This window comes from Xiphophorus maculatus, chromosome 18, assembly GCF_002775205.1.
Source record: "Xiphophorus maculatus strain JP 163 A chromosome 18, X_maculatus-5.0-male, whole genome shotgun sequence".
In the NCBI taxonomy this organism is placed as follows: Eukaryota; Metazoa; Chordata; class Actinopteri; order Cyprinodontiformes; family Poeciliidae; genus Xiphophorus; species Xiphophorus maculatus.
This window is the reverse complement of record NC_036460.1, coordinates 11,699,192-11,720,257: the sequence shown is the minus strand read 5'-3', so window position 1 is coordinate 11,720,257 and position 21,066 is coordinate 11,699,192. Positions and strand designations below refer to the sequence as shown.

The 21,066-nt window shown below is 40.6% G+C and overlaps 1 protein-coding gene across 2 annotated transcripts in view; it reads right to left on the bottom strand.

Annotated features, from left to right (window-relative positions):
• Positions 1 to 21,066, bottom strand: part of LOC102227270 (numb-like protein) — a 67,738-nt gene that overhangs the window by 27,568 nt on the left and 19,104 nt on the right. The window contains exon 1 of one of the 2 annotated variants that reach the window (XM_023351639.1): positions 4,468 to 4,864. The exons of the other annotated variant lie outside the window; for it this stretch is intronic. Within the exon in view, the coding sequence (XP_023207407.1) occupies positions 4,468 to 4,490 (23 nt within the window). The 5' untranslated portion in view covers positions 4,491 to 4,864. Of the gene's footprint in view, positions 1 to 4,467; positions 4,865 to 21,066 lie in introns of those variants that run through there. 2 annotated transcript variants of the gene reach the window in all.

Sequence of the window (21,066 nt, the reverse complement as noted above, 5' to 3'; positions counted from 1 at the left end):
TTTTTGCTATTTTGCATAGACATATTTCTGAATATAACATTTGTACACACTTTTTTAAACAATTGATTAAATTAATTAAACTGATCAAATATGTAATAAAAAACTCAGCAAGATGTAAAGCTTCATTTTTACCGTCTTGTGTTTTGCATCATCCCGGTTGCTAGGCAACAGACATAGGTAAGGTTGGGAATAAACCTGAAGCTTAAAGAAGGTAGTTTACATCCTTAATTGCATGTGTGTTGGGAAATTTTTCCAATATGTATGTGTATTGTTGTCTCTTAAAACACACACATGACTTCATACCTGTGTATGTGCGGCTGTGCTAGTCTGTTTATCTGAATGTGCTCCAAGAAGCCAAATAGAGGGAGATTAACGTAACAATATCCAAATCCCCTCTGCCCTTGGACAGCAGGCAAAGAGGCTACAGACCAGGCGTGCATTGTGTCCTTTGTCGCCGTGTGCATTCTTGTTTGTTCGTTTAGATAAATAGATTCCTGTCTGCGTCAGCATCAGAGCACACACACGTCTGCATGCCAGCATGTCTGGGGCTGTGAAAACTGTGCACTCGTGTGTGCGCCAGCAAGTTAATCTAAACATAGTGTAGCGAGGCGTGAAGTGGAGCGTCCCGGTCGATACGCTCCAGCATGATATTGTCGTGTCGTGTTCCCACTTTGTATTGCCCCACTATCATTATAAACCGGACCCCTCCAGGCTGGTGGATCTCATGCACTACAACTCAGCAAAGCAAACTGTAAAGTTTCAGCTCCAGGCAAAGAGATCATCCTCCTAAATCGAGGAAATAATAAAATAATGTAGACGATATCACATTCTGAAGCCCTAACATAACAATTCAACCCAATAAAAAAAGAAAAAAAAATCAATCAGGATGCAAACTTTCCCAAAATGAGGGGCCCTTTATTGCTCCTGCAACACATTAGACTCTTGACAACCCCACCCTTATGATTTATTTGAACGGATTTACGTCACACTCCCGTCAGAGAAGACTGCCAAGGGGCCTGGTGCGGTTCTGATGACTCGATTTGAGAAGGCTCTGTGAATAGCAAACACTTCTACACTTAAAAAGGATTTTATTTGTCTTCTCTGAACTAGCGAATCATTTCGGAGACCAAATAAATCCCTCAGTTAATTGTTGCCTCTTGCTTCCTTTGCTGACAAAAGGAGGAAATTAATATTTCCTCCACAGTAACTCCACTGTACACTGACTTTGCTCTTACCCATAATGCATTGCTCTTGTGTAAAAACATAATGCTTTTTAAGCTTCTAAGTTTCGGCTTTTGCTGTCGCACCCTTTGTCTTATCCTTTGGCTCTGATTTGCTGGTTTTCATTTGTCCTCGTTTCACCCATCACACCATCTCTGTTGCATGCACTCCTCTCACTCTTCAAGCCTGTTCTCTTTCCTTTTTGTAACACGCCTGGGATCTGGCCTCCTCAGCAATCCAACCGTGAGGGCAGGTAGTGAAAAATAGCAAAGGAACCACTAGATGTGAGAGGGAGTGCAACTGCATTTGTTCAAGAGAACTCAAATGGTCTTTCACAAATGTTTCAAAACCTTTTTGCAAAATTCTGCTTAATTTGTTTCATGCAAACAATTAGAAAGTGTTTGTTTTCCTCCATGAAAGACTTAGGAAGGGAATATAGGAGGAGCTTGGTAATGTTTGGCCACACCTATAACACTGAATTTATATGCAAAATGAAATATATGAGAAATCTTCATGCTAAAGGTTTAGCGTTTTTCCAGTGGCAATAAACCCAGTAGTCTGTATCCTCCATGATTTACATGTTTCCCTGGTTCAACACATCATAATCCAATAAATGGTTCACTCTCAGGCCTTGGCAGACTCAACACCTTGAGAAGATAGTTCAGCTATTTAAACCCGCTATAATGGAAAAGAATTGAGCACCGCAGTTCTGCAGAAGGGTGGGCGTCTCTCATTCTCATTTGGCCAGTGTTCTGCATGCCTTAGATGTTTTCTTGCTTGAACACATCAGAGTTAAATTACTCTGTTATTAACAAGTCCCTGAAAAGCCAGCTGAGGAAATCATTCAACTATTTAAATCAGCCATGTTGGAGCGTCTAGAACAAGCAGGACCCCGGTTCTCAGCAACCAGAAATGCCCACCTTGATTCTAATACTTTACAACTACAAGAATATTCAACAGGAAAACTGGTTGAGGCTTGGAATACGACAGATGCGCTTAAAACAACAGACATTAACAGCATTGCCTTTTTAACTATGTGACTCTGCTAGCATTAAAAGAGTCATCACCAACAACAGGTTCCCATGGATTTATAAGTCATGTTAATATTTGTGGTTTGACCTCAACCAACACTTTCTGGAAAATGTAACTCACATCAATAATGTTACACAAGTTCATGCTTTTAATGGATTGGAAACCTACTCAAGTTGCTCCAACTCTTGTGCAGTGAGATAAGCACCAAAGCACAGTGCAACCCTCACAATCAGCAGGCATATAGATTAATCCAATGTCATGACAGGCCTTCCAAACATTATGTCTTCCTTGAGGCACAGGACTTTATCCCTGTCATCTATTTTTCTCATCATCATTGCTTCTGCCACAGGTTTGTATTTCAGAGTCATACTGACTCTGAATGTTGGACACCTCACACATTCAATGTGTACGTATGAGGTGTCCACACTGGACAATGTCCTTGTCATTGTTGTAAATGCTGACATGTTTTTGTGCAATGACAGGGTGTTGCTTGTTTCATTGCTGCCTCTGGAATAAATAACATTAAACTCAGTATGGACTTCCTCTTTACACCCAATTATGAGAGCCTCATATGAGTAGAAATGGCCTCAAAGCTAAGAAGATGAGTACAAAATCGTCACACTGGCTAACATCTTGCCACCAAGGCATAAGCTGCCTTTATAAATATTGCAAATTTCACAGTCTTTATCACACAAGGCAACATGAAAGCTATACATTCTGTGCTACATGTCACAGCACAGAATACACTATTTTGACTTCAACAAAACATGGCATCAAGAGAGAAATGAGAGCATTAAAAAATATTCATGTTCCATGTTCTGCTCTACTGCCCAATCGATGCCAGGCATCATCAGCACAGTTCTTCAACAGGTCTTGAGTGTTTTATGACAGTGTGACCATCTGCACCAACAACACGTCTGTGTTTGGTGATAAAACTAAAACTCGAAACCTTTCTCTGATTAGCTTTAGGACAGGCAGCTGACAAATTAGAGCCCTAACTTCAGCGAGTGGAACGCTGTGGCGCAGTTTACCCAAAACAGCATAAATTAAAGATCCCAGGCCTTTGCAGGTTAGTGATTGTGGATACAAAATCCCTGTCCAAGCCATAACAACTCAAGTCTTTTATTTATCCACTTACTTTAAGCATGTACAATTTTGATCCTTTATTAAATTGAATCCTCTTTTACTCACTTAACAACTAACATTTTCAACCAAAACCTTTGAACGAAAGCGTGTGGCACACAAATATGATAACTCAATCTCCACTGATGCTTGCCCAGAATGTGCAGCCATGACCTTAGAGCAAAAAAGGAAAACATATTGGGTGTTAGTATCAATTTAGCAGGTTTAATCTGCTAAATGGTTAAAAAGCCATTTCATATTTTTCTTCTGGATCTAAAACCATTTCTGTCATAACTGACCCCGAACCCTGCAGAGTAAGTGTTCGACACGTAATTCATATTTACATACACAGAGTGATGAAGCGTTTCTGAAAAGGGAGCCTGTTGGAGGAGAGGAGCCAGTTGAGGTGGCTCGGGCATCTGGTCAGGATGCCTCCTGGACGCCTCCCTGGTGAGGTGTTCCGGGCACGTCCCACCGGGAGGAGGCCCCGGGGAAGACCCAGGACACGCTGGAGGGACTATGTCTCTCGGCTGGCCTGGGAACGCCTCGGGATTCCCCCGGAGGAGCTAGAAGAAGTGGCTGGGGAGAGGGAAGTCTGGGCCTCCCTTCTGAAGCTGCTACCCCCGCGACCCGACCTCGGATAAGCGGAAGAAGATGGATGGATGGATGGATAATCTCTTCCATATGGGCATGGGGTCTAATGCATCTGCTAAGGCTATAAGCTGCTATGAGCTCTGTGGATACCGGTTAGACCTATTATCAATTTGGCAGAGACTCAAAATGTTACAGAGCCTGGTACCTCAAGAAAAACATCAACACCAACAAAGAAAAAGAGAAATCACTTTTACAAAAGCTACAAGTCTTTTAAGTTTGATAGAGGCTGCAGGTTGCACCCTTTTGCTGGATTAGGGTCAAGATTACAGACTCAGAGCAAGATGAGGCTCCAAGTGCTGTCTGCAACTGCAGCAGCTGATCAAGGTTGACACAGAAATCCATGCATACACAGAAAACATGCAAGGGTATGTTTGGCCATAAGCCGTCAGTAGATGCACACACGCAGGGTTCACACCTCCTGCTCTGAAGCCGACTCACCTGAGTTCAATGGCCTCCCCCATCTCGCTCTGAAAACTTATCAAACACAAGATCCACAGGCGGATGAGGAACGATGCAGAGATGACGAGCCAACCGAGAGAAGAGAGGAAGAACTCCCTTGGACTAGCAGCCACAGCAATAACAGCACAGGGAAAGGATGAGAGAGAAGAGAGCGGCGAGAGAACATGTGATGATATTGTGTGAGAGAGAGTGCGCCAGAGAGAGAGAGAACCACACCTCTTCTTAAGGGATTAACTTTGTGAAAAAGAAAGTCCTGACACACGCAGAGACACACACAATAGGACGCGCACCCAAACACAGTCAAACTGCCCACGTGTTGGCATGGAGGAGAGTCTGTTTTACAGGCACACACAGATACTGTACACACACGCACTCACGCATGCTCACAGCTGCTCTAAAAATAAATACAGATCAATGTTTGACGATCCCAATCCTGAGAGCGACAAAAGATGGGAGTGGGAGGATTGAGAAAGGAGAGAGAGAGGGGGGGGAGGAGTGATTAAACGAGTCATGGCGGGAGGTGACACAGTTTTCTTTGCTCTCTATCGACATTGGTCAAGAGTGCACTGGGGGAGAGGGCGAGAACTGAGGCTGGAAGCAGGGGAAAAGATGCAAGATGTGCTTAGAGTGAGAACTGAAGTCGCGGTTAGCTAATATAGCAATGTATTACCAGGGGTACATGGTACTCCTCTGGTGTCGGATGCTAAGGGCAGGTCACAGCTGTGCGCCAGGCAGGGCTCCAAACATGAAGCTGTGCAGAATGAAACCAACAGGCCACACCCAGACAAACAGATGGCTGAATGAGGAGCGATTGTCATGTTTGGGGTGCAGTGGTTTCTGCTCCAGATTGTCTAGCCAGGAAAACATTTGCTGGCAGAACTGGAGAAACATATGGAGCATCTTAAAATGTCAGAGCCTGTTCAGGTGAGATGCTGAAACAGGAACTGGTGTGCACAGCTGTAATCCTTCTGCTTACAGTTCCAGGAGGTTTGTGGGTCAAGTGTGTAGACATTGATTTATAAACCTATTAGGATTAACTTTTTTTGTATTTTTACTTTATTATTTTTTTAGATAGACCAGCACTGAGTAGTAGAGGAAATTGAATATGGCTTTGCAAGTTGGCAAACTGTGAAAAGTGTGCTATGTATTTGTACTGTATCAACTCCATCTGGCTGCAGTTAGAGCCACAGTTGTTTAGTTTTAGGTCTCTTCTTGTTTTGCACATCTATACACTTAGTTCCAGCTTAGTAAGACTGAATAAAAACACAACTTTCAATAGTAAACTTAAAATCTTTCCACGGGCTATCGGTTGGAGTCAGGGGTGCACTTTGACTAGGACATTCTAACACAAAAATATGCTTCAGGTTTTTTTATTGTGCTGTATGTCTAGTGATGTTCTCCTGCTATGAGGTGAACTTTCACCCCAGTTTCAAATCTTTTGCAGTTTCAAACAGGTTTTCTGCCAGCAATAGCTTCCGCATCACTGTGGAAACAAAACCTATCCCCCCCCAGCATGATTCTGTCACCACCATATGCTCACAGCAACCATATGCAGTTCATGGATAACATGTTCAATTTTGGAATTATCTGACCACAACAGCCTTCATATCAATCCTCTAAGTCCCGATATTAAGCGGAAATGAAGCTACACGCAGGTACACTATGAATGTTCACTAATTAGTTGACTTTTGCAGGCATTTTGCAGTTAAAGGAGTTGTATACACACAACACTACACTTTTCTGATTTTTATTTATAAGTATTAAAACCATTGTAGCATCATCTTCCTCACACAATTATTCATTAAAAATAAGATTAAAAAGCAAAGAGGTGGATTAGATGTGCTTGCTTACAAATGATGGGCTCATCAATGTTGCTGTGGAATATTGTCTCTACTTCTAGAAGTTACATATAGTAGCTGTCAGGAAAACTGACAGCTACTGAAGAAGCTTCCTGCACCTGCACACAGCAAACCCATCCACAAAGACTCCTTGATGATAAAATGGGTTATGACAAAATTTAATTTCCCTTTGGAATAAATAAAATAATTTTTTAATAGGATTTAATTTAATTATGCCCTCTTTCGGATGGTGTATCACTTGAAATTCCAATAAATATAAAACACCAAAGCTTGTGGCTAAAAAGCGAGAAAATGCAAACAGTTTTATGGAGTAAAAATTATTTTGCAAGGCACTGGAAACATATAAAAGTCATTTATTGATTTATTGACTGATTTGTTTCCTGGGATTCTTCACTCTCTGTTTTTGTATTCACATTCATGTAAAATGTTTATAATCATGCAGGATATTGTAAAATGAATCTCTAGCTATCCCCACTGACTAATTAGCATTTAACTTGTTTTATTTTTTTGTCTAATTGACACATTTGAACTCTTGTTTTTTCATGTTCCTAAGTATAAACACAGAAACTGCCTTGTTTAAGTTTATGTCATACAAGAAAAACAACTTAAATACATCAGACCATCATCTAACACTGGCTTCTGCTTAAGCCTACATTTTCTAAACATCCACCTCTACTGCAAGGAGAACACACACAGAACAAGCATGTGGTTGTAATTGTAGATGGAAATATGCTTATTTTGAAGTCAGGCTAAAGGTTTGTTTAAGACCACCGTGATATTTTTTCTAAACCTTGTGGTCCAATATGGACTCAACTTCAACAATGTAATCAGAGTTCTTACAGCTTCAAATGAGCTCAGTTACCGCTGAATATAAAAAGCTTGTTTTCTTTAGTAAGTGACACTAATTAAAGAGTAAGCACCACCTCACAGTGACCCCCACTCTTCTTCATTATTCCATAAAATGTTCTGCACAACGTTCTGCCAGCTGATAAGCTGATTTGTTGCCTGATGTGAACAACCCGAATGGCTGCCATTGGATATTCAGAGATTCCTCAAACAGGCCTGAAATAATCAAAGCCACACTCCAGGTATGGTAAATGGACTGAACTTATATAGTTCTTTTCCAATGTTTTTGATGAGGGAATAACATTAGAAAATTATATAAAGCTTAAAAAAGTCAATTTGACATAATATCTACCCGTAGACATCAAAAAGAGAGAGGTTCAGACGGATAAAACTTACATCACTTAGTAAGGACTAACTGGAAAAGGAAGAGTTTGGATGTAGAGACTTGGGATAAAAAGGAGGGTTAGTGGAAAATGAACTAAACTAAAGCCAGAGTAGGAATCTTATAGATTACAGTTGAGCTACACACTGCAGATGGAGAAGGCTTCAGTGCATTCAGTTATTCAGAACAGCCAGACCACCCAAAAGCACAACCAGCAGCTGGCCTATCTACTACTGCAGGTTTTACAACATCAGCATTCATAAAGTCAGACGTCTCAGTTCTGAAGGCTTGTCCTGTCTGCAAGACAACATGAAGAAACTAAGAAAGTGCTGAGACTGAAGATGTGGTGCTGGAGACACAACAGCAGTCATGTTGGCTCTCTTTGCTCCACAAGCTCCTCAGCCACCATGATTCCATCACATCCCCTAAGCTGTTTACACGTCAACACCCAGAGCCAGAAATCAATGAGGGATGGGATCTAGAGGGATTAAAACGTCCTTGTTGGACTCTGGTTCTGTTCATGGGGTTTGCTAAAGACACAGCACTCCAGCTTGTAGCTAACTGGCAACTACGAGGACCGTCTGTCGATATTCGTATTGTCAGATGTTTTCCTTTCAGCATTTATTGTCACATCTGCTTAAACAAGTGACAATAAATGCTGAAAGGGCAAACACTGGTGGGATTCTGATGTACTGAAATGCTCCCCCCATGAGGGAACTGTGTCTTACTACTCATCATGTTAAACCAGACCACATGTAAATGGATGTAGATCCTCTGCAGCTAATAAAATGTGTGCAGAAAGACAAAAATAATCACATATAATCCTATTACGTTTGCACATGCCGTTATTGGTGCCAATGAATACACAACGGCTACAGAAAATAACTGCTGTGGCCTGTCTACCTGGTAAAATCATAGAAATTAACAAATTTGCTCAAGAAGTTTTTTTTATTCAGTCTCACAGCAACACCAAGGTGTGTATTAGATGAAAATTACAAGCAGAAACCAGAACTGGCAGATCTTCAGTTTGACCAGCTGAGAAAATAAGAAAACAGGTTGTTCTAAACAACCTGTCTAGAGCGACTATAGCAGCTAAAACTAGCTGCTATAGTTAGTCATTATAGCTGATATAGTTAGTCATAGCTAACTATAGCAGTTAGCTATGACTAACTGTTATAGCTGCTATAGTTAGTCATTATCATAAAACACTTACAGGTGGGATTAAGATGCCTTTTTGCTGTTCCTAATGTATTTTTGAAACACTGTTACTCCACTGACTCACCAACTGATCTAGTCACAGCCCTTTATCAGCTGACTGGTGAAAGGGGATCTCGGCAATGCAGCTTGGATGTATGATGCAGCAAATACAGATGGTCTGTGTGACCAGCTGGGTAAGATTTAGGGCAAAAACACACAGAGGAAAATATCTGCAGCTTTAACACACATTATTTCTCAGTGTTAAAACATATTGGATAAGTCACATGGAGGAACTTTGAGACAGAACAGAAATTATGCTTGGAAAAAGAACAATACAAACAAACCTTGCTGTGTTCCAATGATTTAGCCTTTTAGGAGTTTCTTACCATGTGTAAAACTCTAGGTCAGGGGTCTCAAACCCCAGTCCTCGAGGGCCGCAGTCCTGCAACTTTTAGATGTGCCTCAGCTGCAGCACACCTGAACAGAATAATTAGGTCATTAAGGCTCTGGAAAACTGATCTACACAAGGAGGAGGTAATTAACCCATTTCATTCCAGGGTTTTGTACCTGTGGCAGATCTAAAAACTGCAGGACTCCAGCCCTCGAGGCCTGGAGTTTGAGACCCCTGCTCTAGATCAATCCTGCAGCGCTCACCTCGTTTGGTCCCACAATGATGGCTTGATTTGTGATTCATAAAATGACTGGAGGCGGCTCACTTTGGACTTGTACCTGCAGGCTTATGGAACTGCTTTGTAAAAAAGGCTAGTAAGGTGTTTATTAAATCAGAAAAAGCACAGAGGTGTAAGACAGCATTTAGAGGTGACGATTAAATAGAAAAGTAACAGTCTGCCTTTGGGACGTTTCGTCTAATTGGGAAAGTAATAGGAAGGTTAAAGGAATTAGAGCAAAGTTAGTCTGTTTTATCCTTTAGAGCTTCCTCCTCTGCCATGGAACATGCTGGATTTAGAAATGTTTACAGTATTTAATTATATGCTTTAGGAGACTTAAAAATGTGCACTCCACATAATTTTGTTATTATTTTAAGGAAGCAAATAAGAGTAACGGCTCTTATGCACACACAGTGTAATGTCACCCCTGATCCTAATATGAATAACGAACAAACATGGAAGGCAAGAAGGCTGAAAAAAAATACTTTCAATGCTGTTAAATACGACTTCCAAAAGGATCCGCTAGCTAAAATTGGTTTTGGAAATTTTGAGCTCTTTCCACTACCTACTCTATAGACTAATGATCTTGATCAAAATGACTTTGTCCTCCTCCGCCTATTCCCTTTTCTTTGGGACTCTTTCAGGAATGAGATGCACAGATGGAGGAGGGAGGAGAGCGAGGTTGAAAGGGGTCTAAAAATAGGTGGAAGACAAAACCACAGAAGAAGACAAAGACAGTTGGAGTCTGTTGGGAAAGGTGCAGCACATGAACCTCTGCAGAGGTTCAGGTTTTCAATGGTGACGAAAACCTGAACCTGAGTGTTTAAGTCTGTGTTCATCTGTTGGTGGATATTTATCAACAAACCTCTTGATGAATAGGTTTGTCCCCAGTAAAGATGCTAGTATAAACCTGTTAAAACTGCTGTGTGGTTATGAAACATGCTGATGTCATCAGTCAGGTCGTAATAGACCCACAACTTGTTCAGTACTCTACCATGTGGTTCTACTTACAGCAGAAACACATTCTCTCTGTTTGTGAACGTGTTAAATCTGACTATGTGCCCTTATTACCACCTTGGCTCAGCGACTCCCTAACAGCCTGTTATTTTTACCCCACCACATCTGAGTGTAAATTAGCCACTGCTCACAGAACACCCAGCCTCCGTTAATTATCTGTGCAGCAACAAACAATCATCAAAATCTGTGTAAATGAGCAATCAGGACGTAGTAATCAATCTCAACCAATGTTCCCTTTACCTTCTCAGAACTGAAAACTCCTACTTTTTTAGGGGTTGTAAACTCATCAACAACCTGCAACTTGTTGGGAATCTGGTAAATATTAGGTACAGCAGTGGTATCCAATTTTTTTTGTCAAAACCGGCGCACTCAAAAAACTGGTGGGCCACAAAATTAATTAAATAAAAAATTAGTTTAAACATTTCATGTTTCCAACTGTTGCCTTGATAAAAGAAAAACTGAAAATTTTTACATTGTTTGTGTCATCAATTTTCTTCTATTTTGATATCCAAATTTTCTTTATCGTTCTTGACTTGTTAGGGGATGAAGAAAGTAGTTTCAAGGGCAACAAATGGTTCCTGGCCTACAATGAGTTGAAGGTATCAAAGGTGTGCACAGCCTTGTTATGTTTCCAGGTTTATCACTTTTAATGTCTCATTTATCCTGATTAATTTATCTGAAAAACAAATATCTGCTAGATTTGCTAATCTGCATCCAAAGCCATACTTTACAGAGAGGTGACAACGAATCAAAAATACTGTCAAATGTTCACAATTGTCACAGTAAAACATAATAGAGGAAGTATTATGGTCTGCGGCTATTTTTCTTTTAATGGTACAGGTGTATTTGTCAAGGTGAATGAAGTAATGAAAAACTCAAAATAATAGCTACTACCCCGTCTCGTTTTGAATTTAAAATTAAGTTAGGTCTCTGTAACTAAAAACATCATAAATATTTTTTTTTAAATTGTTTTTGAAGGTGTTTGCACTCTTATGAACACATTTCTAAGCTATCTGCAAACTTTCTCTGGCTTTATTGAATTTAACGCTAAGAACTGAGCCATTAGCTCAATGGAAAGATCTGCTTCCAGACATCTTTACCTCCAGCTGTAAGCAGACTGCTTTTTCCACTTCACTTATCAGGGCTAGATCCAAAACCATAAGATCACTTTTAAGCAATTAGTAAACACTGCTTTGTTTTCCTGTTGTTACAGAAACCAAGCCAAAGGCAGAATGTTGAAATTCAACCACTTTACTATAACATCATTTTCTACAACACACCAAATGGTCCAAGAATGCTCTCTAAACCTCAATATGTGTTTATGCATGTGGCAGGCAACATGATTTTACTCCTCCGTAATTCAGAGACAATAAACAGAGATTCTGAAGAGAATGAAGCTTAAATAATTTTGTTCCCCAATAACAAACTCCCCGTAAGAGAAGGCTGACTGGTATTCACATTTAGACATTTTTTTTTCCCAAAACAAACCACGAGGATATGAAAGCTGCTTAAAATTCCTGGCGGTCTCCTTTGAATAAAGACTAAAAGCTGGGACATTGTAGTCTGTAGTGAAAACTGATATGATTGCAAAAAACTATCAATAACTCTGTCGTCACACAGTACAAACTTCAGTGCCTTTTATTAGTATTTTATGTTTTACATCAAGTTCCAAGTGCAAACATTTTGTGACCCTTGGAATGATTTTGTGTGACCCTGACTGGAGTTCAAGAATTGTACAAATTTGGCCTCATGGGCTTCAAAAGATGTGAATGGTTTGGATCAAAACATGTTCATGTCTTAGGATGGCCTGGTCAAAGTCCAAACTCAAGTCCAATTGGGAATTTGTTGCAAGGGATGAAATGTTCTGCTTACAGAGATTCTCCATCCAATGTGACTAAACTTTGAGCTTCTTCACAAAGAAGAATGGGGGGGAAAATTCAGATGCTCTACTAAATATTAACTCAAAAGAGCAGAATCCAAATGTATCCCGCACTTCCCAGATATTTATAGTTAAAAAAAGAAACATGTAACACCACTCATCCACTTCAATCTATAAAGATTGAAGTGGATCTTCACTTTGTGCTGGTCCAACACATAAAATCCTATTGAAAGAAACATTAATATTTGTGGTTTTAACTTCATGACGGGTGAAGAAGTTCAGGGCCCATGAATGCTTCTGCAGAGCACTGTAGCAAAGGCTGATTCATCTTGACAGACTAAAAATTGCCTTTTTCATGCAGGTTAAAATCCATCCAGACAAGCAGGCTGTCTAAAAGCAGAGCCAGTTCCTCTGCTGTAACCTGACAGGCTGACCTGTCTACTCCTACCTCTAGTCAATACTGCTCTCTCTTTTCCTTCTCTCTCTGTCTCTTCCCTCTGTGACTCTCCATCACCATATATCTCCGTTATCCTGACTGAACTCCCTCTACAGACCATCACACTGCCTGTAGTTAAAGACAGGTAGTGTGACTAGAACAGACATGCACACAACATGGCCAAGACTTTACATGAAGAGAACCACTGACACCTTTAAGGTGTACATGCATGTTGATTTTGTTACGCATAAATAATGTGAGGTTAAATGTTAAATAGCAGCTCCCATATCCTGTTCCCTGTCAGCATGGCACCCTAACTCCATCATGCTAGAGCGCACACACACGCGCATGCAAAGACCACGTGAAGACTTGGCTGCTGCATGGCAACCAGATGTCATAGCAACCAACGTCCTTCTTTTTCCTTTTTTTTTTTTTGTAGGATTAAAAAGGAGAATTGGGGGAAGAAAACAAAAACAGGAAGAGAAAGGACTGAAGAAGCAACATGAGTAAACAAACATGACTGAGATCAGATGAGACGTAGAAAACAGCGGGTGCAAGAAGACCTCTACTCTCACTGATCAATACCAGGTGAAACAAAAGAGAAGCAGTCATCCTTCTAGTCATCTGCTGACATATTAATGCATAGCATATTATAAACATGAGAGGGCCCTAGAAGCTACTTTGTAATTACACTGGAAGAGAAGGAAACATGAGTGCTTAATTTCACGGCCCGCTGCGATACTACCACTCACTCCTTCAGGTTTAATTTCCAAACATAATGGCACTGAGCTATTAAAAACCACATGGAAATGAAAACAACGGAGAACTTGCATTATATGCATTCCCACAAAAAACTGTGTTGAAGAGCCTGTCTCACACTTGTTCATGTCACAACATTTTGTGAAGAAATATAACATACCACATTTTTACAGTGCAAGAAGCATTAAACCCAACTAGTTGTCTTCAGAAGAAACCAAGTAAGAAAATCAAGATTACTTTTAATTCTCCAGTCATATAGAAAATAGACAAGTGTATTAATAATAGAGTATTTCAACTGCAAACCTACTAAGACATGATTGTCCAATTAAACAGGGCAGGCAATGATGAGTTTAGTTAGCGAAGCAGCCAGGAGGCCTATGATTACTCTGGAGGAGCTGAAGCGATCAACAGCTCAGGTGGAAGCATCTATTGATGTAACAACAAGTTTGACTCTCAACAAATCTGGTCTTTAAGAAGGAGTGACAAAACGAAGCAATTTTTGAAGCTGTAAGGCAGAAGGCCATGTGCTCTCTCCATCAACGTGTTCGAGGCTGAACTACTTTACAAAGAATTAGCCAAAAGTTTCAGTCTGTGTAAGTGAAAGGCTGGTAGAAACCTACCCCGTCAAATCTCCACCTGTAACTGCAGCAAAAGAGTATTGTATTGTCTCCAAGGGTGCAGGACACTGGTCCATATCAGATCTTTATCTGGAAAACATTTTGAAATGTGTGAATTATTTTCCTTTAACTTCTTACAGTTAAGCACAACCCTGTATTGTTCTATCATAACTAAAATACACAGAAGCTTAAAGCAGTAAAACAACAAAATGTAAAACAAGTAGAAAGTGGTATGGATATTCGCAAGGCTCTGCAGTAGCAAACCAAAAACATGACCTGGTACTTACCCTTGTGGCATTTATCTTGTAAAATTTAACTTATCTAATGTTTTCTTCCAGTGAAAATAACCTCTTATCGTCTGGTTTTACTCTGATGGCTTACAGTTCTGTTTCTCTGTAGATAGCACACACAATGGTGGATGGTGCTCTCAGGGTAATTCACAGAGAGCAGGGAAAGTGAGAGGCTTTGTTGCCTGTGTAGCAGCGTCCCTGCTGGATATCAGGAGTATCGCCGTCATGGCAACAGAGCAGCTGTCTGTGTGCATGTAGCTGATCTCCATGATCCAGGTCACATCAGCCAACATCTCACCTCTGACCTCCAATCCAGACAATGAGAGCTACTTCCTCCCTTTTTCTTTTTCTTTTTTAAACCAACTTTCTAAAACGTGCTTTAAGAGCCGTAAACATTAATTTGCATTCACGAGCTGACTGTCACCACAATGCAGTCATGCACAATGCATACTTCTGCATGTAAAGCATAAACCTACAATGCCCAAAAAGTACACAATCAATAGAGCTTTTAAAGCTTTTAGCAACTGACTCCGACACTCTCAGGCTTCCTGTCTGACAAGCTTCTACGTTGTTTGATGCATTCCTGAAACAAGATAACTCCATGTTCTTATAACTACATATCTTTTGAAATGTTCTTACAACAGGTCAGAGGCTGGCTCAATATAAATGTTTATCCATATGTCATTCTCTTTTCATATGAGTGACCCCAACCATCTGTCTGGTTGTGCTCAAATTTGTCGTCTGAGAATCCGTCTTGAGTTTTTTTTTTTTTTTTTTCTGGGTCACAAACAGACGGTTGCATCTTCACCAGTTCTTCTAAATTACAATAATCCTTACAGCAACATCTTGCGACGCAACATGTTTCAAGAAAGAAGAAAATATCCCGAGTAGGACAAAGCCCTTCAGAGGAAAATTACCCCAGATGTGGGTCATGATTGTGGCCCGCTTTGCTGTGGTTTGGGAGTTTTGGTTTCTGTGGAGAGGCGAGACAGGATGACCTTCACAGGGTGGTCGTGTCTTATCGACCAGCACTAAAAGCCAAATGCACGGAACGGAAGAGGAAAGGGTTTTAAAATTCCAGCCATGGATTGTGGTGGCGCTGCAGCACTCACCCGCTCTGGTCTGCTGAGAGGAGGTCAATACACTTACTGACCAGAAAATATGGGCTCACACATGCAGTAGCTGAGATATTATGAGTCCAGCCAACTAAATTAAACAAAACATGATATTTTAAAAAATCAGGGATTGGATGGATTACATTTAGAAAAACTAGAGAAAAGTTCCAGAACTGGAAAATAACTTTAGTATATATGTAGTAGAAAAATAGGAACGGAAACAAAAACAGAAGCTACTATAGCTAAATGAAAGTTGGAAAAGTAGAAGAAAACAGGACTGCACTATAATAAAAAACAGTTCAACGATGATATTATGGTCAATATTTCATTCAGTCAATTCAAACTGCGGTACCAAAAACCCAGCAGATGGAGAAAACTGAAAGCTAGATGATGAGCAGAAGAAGAAGAGCAACAGCTGATTTTGGAAATACAATGTAGGGAGATTTTGATTTCTTACCAGGAACCTCAAGATTAACACTTTCTGGTATGAAATCACTTCAATCTTATTTTTCAGTTCTTTTCTTACAAAAGAAAGAATGAAAAATATACAAAATAGGGACGCACCAATGTAAAAATTTAGGCCAAGATCGATTTACAATATTAATGTTGCTGTGAAAATATGTAACTTGCTCCTTTCTTGAAGCATACACAATCGGCAACAAGATGGAAATAAAATGTGGTTGTTAGGTAGATAGATCCAAAATATCAATAATATCAGTACAAAGTTTGCATCAGTCTCGGATCGATACTAGCGTGAAAAGATTGATACATTAATTTCATATTCCATGTTAAAATTATATTAAATTTTTGTACAGTACTTTCTCTACAATAAAAAACGATTTGGCTTTAATTTGCTCTCAAATGATAATTTGTTTCCCTTTATTTATTTAGGAAGCAATGCACAAAAATGTGTTTTGTTTTTCTGTTGTTTCTGTTTGTGTTGACACATACAAAGTATCTAAATTCAGTTCTAGGTTTTAACAAAGTAATTCAAAGGAAAAAACATAAAAACACCTAAAGGTTAGACGTTTCGTGATACATCATATTTCAATAATACGTTTCGGAATTGGCAACTGCAACACTAGTTCAGTATTTACTTGGTGTTGAATCAATGCCAAAATATGCACTATTGCACACCTCTATTGGCTGCCAACATCAGCCACATTTTAATTATCAGACTGATATGTTAAAAGAAATGACTAATATCAGCCAAATGATGTTAATGTCAATACGTTCTTCACAGAGAGACGAGCTTTAAGGCCTTAAACTTGGGTTCACACTCGCAGACTTGGATGCCTGGCAGCGGAAACGCAACAGCCCACCAAATATGCAGTTTTTGTGATTTTGATGCAGCACAAACAGATTTTAAAATGGCGATTGCAAATCAATAAATAGTGAAGATGTAGCAAGGGAAGACAAAACTAGATTTCCTGTTGGTGGAAACCTCCTATCAAGATTTCTAGAGAAATGTGGGAGCATTCAGCTCCTGCGGAAAAGAAGGAAGTTAAGAGAGATTGTAATGAGTAAACAAAGGCGAGGTGAAGACTCTCTGGCAGAGAGACCAGCCGGGAGAAGGAGGAAGAGGACAAAGACAAGTGGACTGGTGTTTAGGCCTGTTGCTAGAAAACAGACCCTCAACAATGGCCACTTTGACACAGATCCGAGGAGCACATGAGAGGAGAAAAGGAAGCGAGAGAGATGAGTTAGGACATTCTTACAGTCACTTCCTCCCCCCATTCCAAGCTCTCTCCATGTCCAAATCCTCCTTGAAAGCAACACAGCATCTCATTAGGAGCAAAGGGAAGCCACCTCAATTGGCACCATGTGCCCTGGTGAAGCATGGCTCAACAAAGGGTGGGGATTTTTTTTCTAGAAAGTGAGGAGTACCGCTCTACGAGTGCGCAGTCAACACCCACCCACCCCTTTCCTGCCAATACAGATTACAGACATGCACCACAGATGGCCAGCGTGTCTCGTCTTTTCACCGCCACCACGGCCGAGAATAATGCCCAGCGGTGGCCCCTCCTCCTCCTGCGCTGCCTTTCTCTTTTGTCAGCACGTGTGTCCGTCAAATGGAAGCGTGTGTCTGGGACAATGGCAGCCAGACAAAGAGTCCGCCCACCCCCCCCCCACCAGGATGCTGAATAGGGGGGCACGTGGGCCTTGTCATCGAAGGAACAATGGCGCTGGGAGAGGGAGGGCGTGGCACCCCAGGACCGAGGGCGAGGTGAAGCCTGGGTGGCCCTGAGGTCATGTTCCAGCTTGAAGGGTTTTGCTAGTTTCAACACAGCAGAAATTAGAGCCGGAAATTAAGCACGTGAGAGTTCTGCTAAAATTTCAAGATTCTAATCTAGCTTTTTATTTGGAGCTAAATTATCCCTCAAAGTTTCCATTTCAAGATTGGAACGTAATAGAAGTTTCATGTGTCGACCAATTCACTGAGCATTGTTCATGATACATGAGCACCTACACTGCACACTTCTAATGAAATGAGAAACAATAACAGTATGCAGAGTCATCTTGTATTTGCGTTTTCTGCCTCTTGTGTGACGTCAGGAAGATTCCTGTAGCCATCTACTTTTTGGAATGTAAAATTTCAGTATAACTGTCACTTCTAGGCAATGACCATCCTAATTCATATCAAAACACTGTAATCTCCTTGAGATTACAGTAAAATATAACGGAATAGCAAAATCAATCTTTTCTATTTACAGGTGGGTAATATGATATGTTTTAGTAATATGTTTTTACAGTGTAGGTTTGCATTTGCAAACTGAATTCTTTTTGTTTTGTTTTGGGTTTTTTTGTTTTGGAGTAATTTTTCTCACATCTCCTCCTGAGGTTGAACCAGATTTGTCAAAATCCAAAATTTTCTTCCTGACACTTTTGCTGGTTTTTGTCCCCCCCATAAAGTCACACAGGAAGCAGCATAAGTGAGATGCTGCCTTAAAATAAATGTGCCTCAATTTAAGGTAAATGCTGTTAATTAAACAAACGGTACAAAGCATCACTTGGGCTTTCCCAAAATGTTGAAATGTATAGTCTAGTTGTTTGTGTAACAGGGTTTTATTTTAACAATACTATAGTTAATCAAAGTTGGTTTACTTATTCTTTGAATTCATTTTATTTTGTCAAAGTTATCTATAGAAGTTATGTTATGTTGGCCTTGACAGTTAGTGATTACCACAGCAACCAATAATTGTCAACTCCTCCCCTTTTCCTGTTGTCGTCGGCAACTGTGACACAGAAGTTTCTGGGCTGATGTTAACCAGCAACTTGATTTTCTTTTCTCTTGTTAGAATAAGTGAGTGAGTGCGTCTGTTGTGAAGTGAACCTACTGGACCTGAGATGAACACAGCAGGGTCGCATCAACTTCTGAATATGAAGAAATGATAAATTGGGTCTAAAATTGGTGCTATTCTGACATGTAGCAGACAGGTTTTATTCATGCTTGCTAAAAAGGTCTAGTGGGAATGTTTAAATGTCTGTAAGTAGTGAGAGATGCCAATAGTTTATCGTTCAAGCCTGATAGGAGCACAGCTGGTGAGTCAAACAAGGTGCTCGCTGACGCTGCACCTGATACAGATGGAGATACTTTGGCGTATGATGAAGCTGATGCCCATGAGCAAACATTAAACCAAATGGCCCAGCCCCAGCTGTTTGTTCTGCAGCCCGAGGGGCCGGTTTTCTCCAACGGGCGACCCGCGGATGCATCACACCTCCTGGAACACCTTTGATGTGGCTTATTGGATTAAATAAGCCACTGGGCGGAGGGACGGCTGCTTAGAACAGCTGGGCTAAGTCTGCAGGGGGACACACCGACAGGAGAGCTTCGAGGGGGGTGAGGAAAAATAAGAAGGGGGCAGACACGTACATCCAGGCAGGCAGGCTGTTGACGGGCTCTTTTGAAGCAGCAGCTGGTTAGACTGGGGGTCCTACCAGCTGTGCCTCCACTGACCTCTCCTCACAGCTCTCCACCTCCTCTTCCTCCCCAAATTCTGCTTCCCTTCCCCCCGGCAGGACAGATTCCTCCCCAAATGCATGCAGAAACACACACATGCGGCCATCTGTCAGGAGTGGGACAGTTGTCTCCCTGATTGCTCCATAACAGGGCGTCTGCATAGGGGAAAACCCCTGAGATATGCATCGCTATTCTCAAGCACGCGTCTGGACAAGTGTCCTCTGACATCAGAGGCAGCCATCACTAACACGGTTTGGCAAAAAGTATTTACACCTTTTTAAATTTCTCCATATTTTACCAAAAGCTACAGCAACAATTTTCTGTGGTTTCTATTGGGGCAATAAGTGTGGTGGTTTACACTAAATAAAATTCTGCAAAATCAATTGCCTTAAGAAGCCATGAACATATTTATATACAGGTTGTTTTTGTTTTACTTGAAACCAGAATTATTATATTTTTTGTACAGTTTTGGTTAAATTGCTTCTCTGTGGGTCCTTCTTTTGAACTTGTATACTCTTTTTAACGATTAATCGATGGTTAAATTAGTGGACAATTATTTCAATAATTGAATCATCTGATTAATCATTTCAAACTTAATCCACAGCTTAAATAGGATAATTTGTTGACGTGACAAACTTTAAGTGCCCTTCACAAATGTGCCTTTTTGGAAAACTGGTAAGAAGCCACAAGAAATGTGTTCACACTTTGCCACAAGTCACGGAAAGGACACAACAAACACATGAAAGATGATCTCCTGGTCAGATGAGACCAAAACTGAACCTTTCGCCTGGGCACTAGTTATTTGTGGAAGAAACTAACTTTTCCTACCAGCATTTCACCCTGATTGTTCAAACCAAACAACGAAACATGGTATTGACCCCATCAAGCCGTGGAAAATACAACTAATAAACATCTATGAGAAAAATATTCCATGGATAATTAATAAAAACTAAACTTTATGCACTGTCATAAATAAGCAGGGACATGAGGTTGTGTTCAGCTGAAGTCATTTTGTTTCCTAAAAATGTCTGCTCTATGAAAAGTATTGTCCCCATCATCATCTTTAAAAAGCTGCTACCCTGACAGTATGTCTCACATTTCCCAAATCAACCCTTTTCTCAAAGAGGCCGAGTCACGCATCTCGCCGCCTGCCTGTCGCTGCTGCTTTCTTCATTACGATCATCCGGCCCGACAGCAGATCAGCACCAATTAGCACTGATTTATACAAAAACAAAAAAGTCGCCTCGGTTTTAATGCAGGGAGCATCACTTCAGAGGAGCTCGTTCCGAATCAAGCGCGTCCACAGAGTAATTGATTCAAGCTCTGTTCTTGTTTTGTTGTTGTTTGTAGCTGGCAGGAGCAAATCCACTAGAACTCAAGAGAACAAGAAGGCAGAACAGAGAGAGAGGACTGAGGCCAGAGATATGTTTGTTTTGGAGAGCAAAAAGAAGCCATATTAGATTGATGCTCAGGGAGCGGAGGAGTGGGAGAAGTCTTCTTATTATTTTTAGTGTCTTGTTTTAGACAATCTGTTGCTTAATTGGCCTTTTTG